A 10,651-nucleotide genomic window follows, 5' to 3' on the forward strand; every position below is an offset into this window, starting at 1 on the left:
CCCTTCCGCTTCCGGTCCCGACTTTGGACCAACGAGGGCGTGCACGACCAAGGTGGTACTCCGACGCACGGGAAGAGCGCGGGAACGCGCTAGGACTACACGCGAGGCCGCGAAATCGCGCATGCGGCAGCTCATGATGGCATTACGAGCAGAGGTGGATATACCATACTACGTATTATAACTGCAGAGCGGATGCAATGTCGCAGAGACACTGAGCATTCTTGTACTTTAATACCCTAACGTAATGTAAAACAACCAAATCAAAACAAATACGATGAAAGCAACGCATCATTCTGCTTGGTAGCTGTGCCATTCAAGCTTTCTCCGTGACCGTGCCGTGCTTGTGGGGAGATCCGCAAATCTACCCCACTGTCTTGACATGCGGCTACAAAACGTTGAGCCCGCTATGTCGTGACACGCGGAGATGTAGCTAGTCCGAGAGACATTCCGCGATGCGTCCATTGAGTATTGTAACTGTTCTAGTCGGTGGAGCAAGACCCAGGTGACATGCAGCCGGGACCAAGATGTGAAAGAGAACTCTGACCTGTGGCGCCTACTGCATGCGTGTGTCTACTCGTTGAAGCAAACGCGATGGGTTCCTTGAAGACATGTTCGTGTTACCTACGATTGACAAAGACAAGGAATTCCATATTACCTACATTGCCACTCTAATCTCTAATCTCGAGCATGTTTCAATGGATCTTGTTCCCTCAGCTCGCCGTCATGGTGTTTATCGCATGGCGCATGCAAGATCTCAAGAACCAAGTAAGTCGCTTCTTATACGCACTACGGGCTACCACAAGCTTCAAGCCCTGAAGCTTCGAATCTGGAAGTGCACCTTCGTCTTCACCATCCCCACATGTCGGTGCGAACTACATGAGCCCGCATGTTCCTATTCGCTCAATGTCGGCACGATTCCCCATGATCATCCCCCGCACGACTCTCGCTTATGCATGGTGCATGAATACGCCCAGCCTTCTTGCTAGCTGCCCTTCCTGCTGTTCAGCGTCATCGAGGGCTACTTCGCTGCGGGGAATCGCACAACCGACCATCAACGAAAATGGCGCCAAATGCAGGTGCCGCTGACAGCACCGCAGAAAGCTATAAAAGGTCCAAGTCGCAATGGATGCCCGGGGATGTCCAGGCAGCACTCGACTGGTTCAGCACAGCCATCATGTCGCGCTCAAGCTTTCTTCAAGCTTCAACGCTACTCTCCTCTTTTCTAGCGTTAACATCTGGCCAGACACCTATCAGTTCGTCTGACAGCGGTTGGAGCACCACACTCGCTGGAACCCCTACCTCGTTTCGCTCCGTCTTCACTCTCCCTGCCTCGGCTGATCAGGGCGTTGACCAGATCCCTAACATCTACGATCCGGAAGCTGTCAACGCGCAGGATGTCTGCCCAGGATACAAGGCATCCGGTCTCGAACAGGGTGATCGCGGGCTGAGCGCCACCTTGACACTGGCTGGAGCTGCTTGCAACGTCTACGGCACAGATATTGAAGAGCTAGACCTGAAGGTTGAGTACCAATCTAAGGGAAGGCTGGCTGTCAGTATTGTACCAAAGCATCTTGACGCTAGCAATCAATCCCAATGGATTGTACCCGAGGATCTTATTCCACGGCCGCAAGCCGAAGACTCCTCTGAGGGCACAGACCTCAAGTTTGACTGTAAGTGAACAATCTGAAGCCCTGAGTGTCTTAGCACGTTTTCGCCTGGATAACGAGAGAGCTTGACTAACACATATGCAAGGGGGTAACGAACCATCTTTCTGGTTCAATGTTGGCCGTCGCTCTACTGGAGACATCATCTTCACTACTCAGGGTACAAAACTCATTTATGAGAACCAGTTTATCGAGTTCGTGAACAGCCTACCTGAGGACTACAACCTCTACGGTCTAGGAGAACGTATCCATGGCCTTCGCCTGAACAACAACTTCACCGCAACCATCTATGCTGCTGATGTGGGTGACCCAATCGACCGCAATTTGTATGGTAGCCATCCCTTCTACCTAGAAACCCGCTACTTCGAGAAGGGCGGGAATGGCAGCAAGACCCCCTTGAAGCAGTCTGAGCTTCAGCAGCCCAGCCTTGGCTATGACAGCAAACCCACCGGTTCGGCGTATGAGTCGCGCTCTCATGGTGTTTACTACCGCAACACGCACGGCATGGATGTCGTTATGAAGCCTGACCATCTTTCATGGAGAACATTGGGAGGTGCAATTGATCTGTTCTTCTTCGATGGACCTTCCCAACCAGAAGTGACCAAGGAGTACCAGAAGTCAGCGATTGGACTGCCTGCCATGCAACAATACTGGACATTAGGTTTCCATCAATGCCGATGGGGATATCGTAACTGGACGGAGACGAGAGAAATCGTTGAGACTATGAAGGCCTTTAATATCCCTATGGGTAAGTTCGTCCTTACTTGACGTAATACATGTGTTTCCTTACTGACTATGAGCAGAAACGATTTGGCTTGACATTGACTACATGGACCAGTACCGAGATTTTACGCTTGATCCCGTGTCATTCCCTCCCTCTGGTGTCAAAGAATTCTTTGACTTCCTTCATGGAAACAACCAGCACTTCGTACCCATTGTGGACGCTGCTATCTATATTCCAAACCCATTGAACGCCAGTGATGCTTACGACACCTACGCTCGCGGAAACGATTCCGATGTGTTCCTGAGGAATCCCGATGGTAGTCAATACATTGGCGCTGTATGGCCTGGATACACTGTCTTCCCAGACTGGCTGTCTTCCAACGGTGTAGCGTGGTGGGTCAAGGAGATGGTTGAATGGTACAAGGAAGTGCCATTTAGCGGTTTCTGGGTGGACATGACTGAAGTCTCCTCATTCTGCGTCGGCTCCTGCGGTTCCGGAAATGTTACCTTGAACCCTGCTCATCCACCCTTCTCTCTCCCTGGCGAGGTTGGCAACGTCGTTTTCGATTATCCAGAAGGCTTCAACATCACCAATGCAACTGAGGCCGCTTCGGCTTCAGCTGGCGCATCAAGCCAGGCCGCACCAACAGCACCTACGGAGACGGCTGCTACAACTACCAGCTACTTCCGATCAACGCCTACACCTGGTGTGCGCAACGTCAACTACCCTCCATACGTCATCAACCATGTCCAAGCCGGAGCTGATCTTGCTGTCCACGCGGTCAGTCCCAATGCAACACATCAGAATGGCGTTGAAGAGTACGATGTCCACAACCTTTTCGGTCACCAGATCATCAACGCCACCTACCAGGGTCTTCTTCAAGTCTTCCCTGGCAAGCGGCCCTTCATCATCGGACGTTCTACCTTTGCTGGTAGCGGCAAGTGGGCCGGCCACTGGGGTGGTGATAATGCATCAAAGTGGGCTTATATGTTCTTTTCAATTCCCCAAGCTTTGTCATTCTCGCTTTTCGGTATCCCCATGTTCGGTGTCGACACCTGCGGATTCAACGGCAACACCGACATGGAGCTTTGCGCTCGCTGGATGCAACTTTCTGCTTTCTTCCCCTTTTACCGCAACCACAACGTGCTCTCTGCCATTCCCCAGGAACCCTACCGCTGGGAGGCAGTGGCTTCTGCATCCAGGACCGCTATGCACATCCGATACTCCTTACTGCCCTACATGTACACCCTCTTCAATGACGCCCACACTACTGGCTCTACTGTCATGCGTGCGCTAGCGTGGGAGTTCCCCAATGAGCCTCAGCTCGCAGGTGTTGACACACAGTTCATGCTGGGTCCTAACATCCTGATCACTCCTGTCCTTGAGCCTCAGGTCGACACCGTCAATGGAGTATTCCCTGGTATCGTCGACGGCGAAAGCTGGTTTGACTGGTACTCTGGCGAACGCGTCGAGGCGGAGGCTGGCGTCAACACCACCATCTCTGCTCCTTTGGGTCATATCCCTGTGTACGTTCGCGGTGGCTCAGTCCTTCCGATCCAAGAACCCGGTTACACAACGACCGAGTCCCGCAACAACCCATGGGGTCTCATCGTTGCGCTCTCAACAGATGGCACTGCTTCTGGTAACTTGTATGTTGATGACGGCGAGTCTCTAGAGCCAGAGTCGTGCCTGGACGTTACGTTTGCTGCTATGACTGGACAGCTGAAGGTCAATGTTGAGGGCGAGTTCAAGGACACGAACGCGCTTGCTAATGTGACCATTCTGGGTGCTCCAGCAGTTGGACAGGTCAAGTTGAACGGCGAGACAATCGATGCAAGCAAGGTGAGTTACAACTCTACTAGCAGCGTCCTAAAGCTGTCAGGCTTGAACGACTTGACTAGTGGGGGAGCTTGGCAGGGAAGCTGGACCCTAAGCTGGGAATAAGGAGTAACATTTTCAACGGTACTCAGTGGGTCATGACTTAAGTATCGTCGACCATGGTAAATAATGACCGTTCCGCTCGATTAGCGAGCTAATCCTAGTCATGAATTCACTACGTTTGAAATCTAAAACCTGACCTTCATGCTTGACAAATTAACATTTCCTCGGAGCGCGTTGTCCTGCCAGTCTTCCAGGTTTTAAGACGAGCGGAGTCGTTCACGAATGACGTCATAACGGGAACTTGCACCTCCAAGGATACGACAAAGGCCCCCAAAGGAAACCCTGCGTACCACCATGGTGTTCTCTCACACACGAAGAAAGTTCGCTTGGAACTTCCTGATCGACCTAACATACCTGAACGATTGAAGAAGCAACTACACCATGCCGCCTAAGAAGCTAAACCAGCAAGAACCCTCCGCCGTCCCTGATATCGACGAGCTCAAAAGCATAGCCGCGAAATCAGATTCGCCAGAAGACAAACTCAAAGAGGCTGCCGCAAGTGCTGAATCTGCTCTCGCCTCGGCCAAGACGGCTTCATCGCTGCGTTCCGCCGCCGAGACGATCAAGGACCCAAAGAAACGGGAGAAATACCTACAAGATGCGTACAACAAGGAAATTGAGGCGCACGGAAACTCTAAAAAGGCGCGTGTACTGAGCTCAGGCGCGTTCCAAGGCAGTGTAGGGGGTGGTGGTATCGGTATGGCTGTTGGCGCTGGACTGGGTACTGTGGTGGGTACGCTGGTCGGTACTGTGGCCACAATACCCACGACGGCTGTTGGAACGTTGGTTGGTGCGGGCGTGGGTGGTGTGCATGGGCCGTGGGTCAAGCTTGGTGGAGGGAAGAAAGACGACAAAGATAAGAACAAGGATGGACAGGCAGAAGGCGACGGCAGTGGTAATGCGGATGAAAAGGATGTCGATGGACAGATTCAAGATCAGATGGGTGGGGAAGAAGATGGTATACCGGATCCTGAGGCACTAAGACGGGCGGCAGATGAGTTTGCGCAACAGCGGAAAGCTGAACAAGGAGAGAACGATGGCGGAGATGGGGAAAACAAGGAGAAGAAGAAACCGAGGAAGATTGAGGTACGAAGTAAATAAGCTGCATAGGGGACTGCAATAGGCGAACTGGGGACATTTCTTCTCATCATTTTGCTTGGGGGATGCATATTTGGCGCTATTATGATACAAGCATTAGGTTTTATGGCATAGTATATAGATTCGACTTGGTGCTTCTCCTTGACTCATCTCAGTGCACAAGATCAAAGCATTCCAATCCTATTCATCGATGCACGACTACCCCAGCACCCTCACCCATACTTCTTACCTTGCCCTCGACAACCCGTTCGGGCAATCCCAAGTCCGTACATATCTCATCGAAACAATGCATACCATCCAGAAACCTCAACAAAGGCAACCCACTCTTGTCACGGTCGCTCACCAAGCCCTCAAAGACCGGATGTTCTTCCTTGTGGACACTAAGATGGTGGGAATTCTGTTGCTGATGAGGGTTCAAAGACATGGAAGCGATGCTCGGTCTGTGTATCGAGAAAGACGGGTGATGTGTGTGGATGTTGGGCTGGGAAGTGTGGTGACCATGGGTTTGGATACTTGGTTGAGAAGAGTGATGCATGCGATCATGACCACGGATCGTGGTGGTGTCTGAGTCTCGAGGGTTTGCGAGTGAGGTTGCAGCGCTTGTTTGCAGGCTTGTTGGTGGCGCGGGAGGTAAGGTTGTCGAGGTTGCTATCGCGTACTTGTGTACACGGTAGAGGAAACCTTTGATGATGCCGAAGGTAATGAAGCGGCGTACATCAACACCATGGAGCAAGTCCAGATTCTCCAGTACCCAGTTTTTCAGAGTCAGACCCTGCCGTAGTGATGTATATAACGTTATCAACGTCTCATGACTCGTTTGCCATATGTTCTCTGCCTCCTCTTCCTTCTTTTGCGCCGCAATGTGACTATCAAACTCTGGTATCTTGAGTGTAGACCCCACAGTCGCGCTTTGTTGCGATGACAAAGACGACGTCGAGCTGCGCTCGTCTCGGCTTCTCTCGGAAACCTCACTGTCCATCCGCACCGTCTTGGCGTTAGAACCCAGCCTCATTCTCGGCACGCTGACGTAGCGCATACATTCTTCTTTGACTTCTGCGTCTATGATAAAACCGCCAATCTCCGCTGTTGGCGCATATATGGCGCTAAAGCTGAAGATATCCAAAAGTATCAAGCATCCGTAGTACACTAGATGTTGAATGGCTCGCCTAGTCAAAGAAAGATCGGTATCAGCCAGTTGTGCAATGTGGGATATCGAGTTGATACCGTTGACATATGGGAGGATTCGATTGAGAGTAAGGTCCGAAGACACGGGCTGTTGAAGACTTGAGATAGATATGGTGAGCAAGGGCACTTGATGCGCGAGAATGGGTGGAGGAGGCGGCCGTGTAGGAAACAATTTCAGGTTGATGGTATTCGAGTCATCTAGAGATTGGTTAGCATGCCAGATACTATGTATTAATGAGGGACAGTATATACCAATTGGTATCATGCACTCAGCGTAGTTGTTCAGATCCTCGAGCACCATCTCACACAGCGCATACACCTTGCTTCCCCCGCCGATTCCGAAACCACCAACACCATCATCCGTTCCCCATCCAACATTCCCTTCTTCATCTTCCCAGATGCCCTCTTCTTCTCTAGACAAGAAGCCGCCCTGCTCTTCCAGTCCTCTCAACAGGCGCCCCAACTTCCTCACCACTTCACCATAGCAGGCCCAATCACGCTCATTTTCGCCAATTACGATGGCGAAATTAAATATGAACTCATTTCTGCTATACTTTCCCTCTCTTATGCAAACAGGGTATCCGATGACACGATGGTGGTTGATGCAGAAGGTGAGTAGGCGGTCGCAGAACTGTTGTGTGGGTATGAGGAATTGTGTGACCGAAGAGAAGGGAAATAGCGGTATGGTGAGAGCCGATGGGAGGCTGGACGGCATTATGGCGCCCGCGGGCACCTGGTGAAGGACGCGATTTCCTTTGATAAGATGTTAGAGAGTTTTGTTAGGACGCGGTCATCTTGCAGGAAGTACCTTTTTCATGATGAAAGCGAGTGTAGAATATGGCTTTAATCGCGCGCGTAGGCATTGAAGGTTGTAGGCTATACCGCCAAAGTTTTGCCGGGGACTACATGGTGAGTGCTGCGTCGCAGAGTCGCCGTGTGGGGACTTTGGGGGAGCTTCCGAGGTGTCTTGGTCTGTGCAGCGGGCGATGAACCAGGCTCCACATGGCGCCTTCATCATTGCGGAGATTGAGTAGTCTTCTTTGGACGGCAAGATTCAGCTTGAGCCTCACAACACGACAACGCGGTAATCACGAAAACATTGCGGTCAGGTGAAAATGGGTTATTATTCGTATGTAATGTAAGAATCGTGCACTGGCCGATAGGCTTCATAAAGACAACAAGGATAGCGAGAAGGTATACACAGAAGCGAATATGCAGCATCCGTAATCTACAACATGCGATGAAACTATGCTGGGACCGAATGATGCGCACACTGGAGAGAGCGTTGGGGGTATATGGCGGAAATAGAATAAATGGCCCATCCAAACAACACCCGTGATCCGACAATGTTCCAAAGATCCGAAAGAAGAGACCCGTGTATGAAGAGAAGAAAAGTGCGTTAGGCGTTGATGATGAGGTTACGCTGACTGGTATCTTCAGGATAAGCCCCAAAGACAAAACGATAGAGCTCGCGCAACCACTTGAATGCCTCGCTGCGGCCCAACCATTGCACAGATCGTCCAATCTCAAGCGCCGTCAGCCTGCGGAGCGGCTGAGTGTGAACGTTTCGTAGGGTTGGGTCTGCAAGAACAAGTTTTCGATAGCTGTCAAACAATTGACTCTGCCATGTCTCGGCGCCGAAGCTGTTAGACGGTAAGGCACGAATGAAATCTGGGAGGGGTATTTGGCGGTTGTAGCCAGTATTTATGGCTGCTTTGATGATCAACCCTTTCAGACGAACTAAGTTGGCATCTTCTCGGCCCGCGGTAGCCGTGGAAGAAGTGTGGTGCGAAGCGTCCGAGTATGTGGAGAGGTTGGAAGAAGCGGATGACCAGCGGTCATGAGTTCGTGTCATACCAGCTTCTGGACCAAGAACAAGTATGTTAGGAACATTCGGCTCGTCCGCTGGTGAGAACTCTTCGCGATCGTCAAAAATTGTAGTCGGTGTCTCTGGCTGGATTGGCGTCGCGCGTCGCGAGGAGATGGCAGAATGATACGATTGGTTTACACTGGAAGACCGTCCAGACCGGTCCGAATACGCAGCCTGGGATCGATGTGTCACAGAACTCCGGCCGACCGAAAAGGCATACTGGGTCGGTCGTGGGGTGCCGCGGTCCGGTCGTACTTGTGTCCAGCCTTCACGAAACAAGTCGCACAACTCCCAACATGCCTGTATGGCCGAACCTAGTAGCTCCTCGTCGGCGGGCTTGCCATCTCGGCTGTTTTGGCGGAGGCTGAATAGCATTTCTGCCAAAGACCAGCATGCGTGCAGCAATGAGTCCGTCTCTTCTGGAAGAGAAGTCCGCTGCTTCATCAGGCGATGACATAGCGTCAAGTAGAAATCCAGTGTGCGTTCACGGAATGTTTCCGGTAGTGTGCGATCGTGTGCGTTGTAGAGATGGTTGTTCAGCTCAAAGCTGACTCTGAGCACCGAGTCTGAAGCTTCATCGCCGCGTTGGCGAACATCAAACAGTGCTTGACAAAAGTCTCGGCAAAGCTCCAGCGTGGGCCGGATCTGCGTGGAAGGGTTCTCTTCTCTGCTCTCGTAAAGTTTCTGGCAAAGTCGCCAGCATGTTCTCCAAGCATGCTCTTGCATATCGGGACTCCCACCGGAGTAGTGGAACATGCGTGTTCGGTGATGCTGGCTAAGTTTGGCCAGCGAGTTGCAGAGTATCCAGCATTCATCCAGTGCACTTCTCAAGGCAGCGACTTCCTTTTCTGATTCATGGATACCGTGAATGGCCTGGCCCATTGTTTGTGTGCCAATCGACATGGATTCGCCGTCTTGCGATTGTGATGACTGGCTGTCATCCTGTTCGATGACGGAGCTCGCAGAAGATTCGACGGCAGCATGGTCTTCGTACTCGGCAATATCTATGCACGTTAGCGTGTGATGGGTACAAGGCTCGACGAGACATACCAGCGAGATTGACGCTTTTGCGAACGCTGCGTCGTCTAAGGTCTTCCTCGAAATCTTGTCTTGTCTGCGCACGCGGCGTGCTGCGGTCTGCAACCGAGTTTGACACGGCGGTATCAATTGGGGTTGTGTGAGCAGACGCTGTTTGCTTGTCTTCAACATCGGGAAGCATGTTGGCTTCTGGCGTCGATGGCGATTCAACCGCGGTATGATCCGACGTGTTTGCGCTCGACGACGCGCCGGACGTGCTCATCCGGCTCTGGCTTGCACGTCAGCCATGCAGTGCAACCGCGATAGGAATGAGACTCACAAACTGTTTGAAGCTGTCGGGCGCATGGATGACAGATGGGGGAGCATCGTCCGAGTCTGCCCTTCGCACGGCGGTGTTGAGCTTGTGGGTATGGGGCTGTCACAGGTTAGGTGACTGGGTGAAGGGGTGACGATGGATGTGTTGACATGATATCATACCTTTGTCTGGCCGTCCTGGCTCGCCGGGCTCACAATGTCGTCAGTGCCCGGCGATCTAATCTCGCTCATGCCATCCTCGCTCGGGTGGTTCTCTTGGGCATCCTCTTCGATCTGTAGTGGGGTCAGCCCCGCGTGTTCCCACATGCGGCCACGACATGATTCACCTCAGTATGGTCGGTATGGCTCGTGCCGTTGCTGTCAACGGGCGAGGGATCTACGGAAGCCGGATACGGGCTCGGTGGTGGTTGGAGATGGTCCGACGTGTGACCCGAGGATCTTGGGGAGTCCATGTTAGCCCGCAGTCCCCAATGCTCTCCAGACGAGGGCGTCGCACCTATTTGAGAAGACATGGGCAAAGGTGCCCGGCGAGCTGGGCGAGTCCGTGTAGGGGCTGAATGCCGACATGGACTTTAGGCCACTCGGTGACGGCATGAGCTGCGTCGCGGTTGCCATGCCTCACGCTGCTCTGGAGGAGGGCACAACAGATGCTGCGCCAGAGCTGCGCCGGATCTGCGCTGTTGTGGGCGGGGGACACGATGGAACAAAAAAAAGAGGCCCGTCTCCAGATCGGCTGCCTATCACTCCAGACGACAATGTTGGCGAGGCTGAGCGGCGAGTCACGAATCAGAAGGGAATGCGCGGCGCGAAGGGGGG

The 10,651-nt window shown here is 52.5% G+C and overlaps 4 protein-coding genes across 4 annotated transcripts; 2 read left to right on the forward strand and 2 right to left on the reverse strand.

Moving 5' to 3' along the window:
* Window positions 1–1,060: 1,060 nt before the first annotated feature.
* AA0111_g4185 (Alpha-glucosidase) lies at window positions 1,061–4,332 on the forward strand (the record flags this gene model as incomplete). The annotated part of the gene is made up of 3 exons (XM_028650156.1): window positions 1,061–1,670; window positions 1,753–2,412; window positions 2,468–4,332. 3 exons carry the CDS (start codon window positions 1,061–1,063, stop codon window positions 4,330–4,332), a joined length of 3,135 nt encoding a protein of 1,044 aa, XP_028508527.1.
* Window positions 4,333–4,710: 378 nt separating this feature from the next.
* On the forward strand, window positions 4,711–5,430 carry AA0111_g4186 (hypothetical protein; the record flags this gene model as incomplete). The annotated part of the gene is made up of 1 exon (XM_028650157.1): window positions 4,711–5,430. One exon carries the CDS (start codon window positions 4,711–4,713, stop codon window positions 5,428–5,430), a length of 720 nt encoding a protein of 239 aa, XP_028508515.1.
* A 181-nt stretch (window positions 5,431–5,611) lies between these two features.
* Window positions 5,612–7,327, reverse strand: AA0111_g4187 (hypothetical protein; the record flags this gene model as incomplete). The annotated part of the gene is made up of 2 exons (XM_028650158.1): window positions 5,612–6,810; window positions 6,865–7,327. 2 exons carry the CDS (start codon window positions 7,325–7,327, stop codon window positions 5,612–5,614), a joined length of 1,662 nt encoding a protein of 553 aa, XP_028508514.1.
* Window positions 7,328–8,011: 684 nt separating this feature from the next.
* On the reverse strand, window positions 8,012–10,287 carry AA0111_g4188 (hypothetical protein; the record flags this gene model as incomplete). The annotated part of the gene is made up of 5 exons (XM_028650159.1): window positions 8,012–9,486; window positions 9,533–9,788; window positions 9,840–9,935; window positions 9,998–10,108; window positions 10,162–10,287. 5 exons carry the CDS (start codon window positions 10,285–10,287, stop codon window positions 8,012–8,014), a joined length of 2,064 nt encoding a protein of 687 aa, XP_028508513.1.
* Between the last annotated feature and the right edge of the window lie 364 nt (window positions 10,288–10,651).

Source organism: Alternaria arborescens, assembly GCF_004154835.1.
Source record: "Alternaria arborescens strain FERA 675 chromosome Unknown contig_7, whole genome shotgun sequence".
NCBI lineage: Eukaryota > Fungi > Ascomycota > Dothideomycetes > Pleosporales > Pleosporaceae > Alternaria > Alternaria arborescens.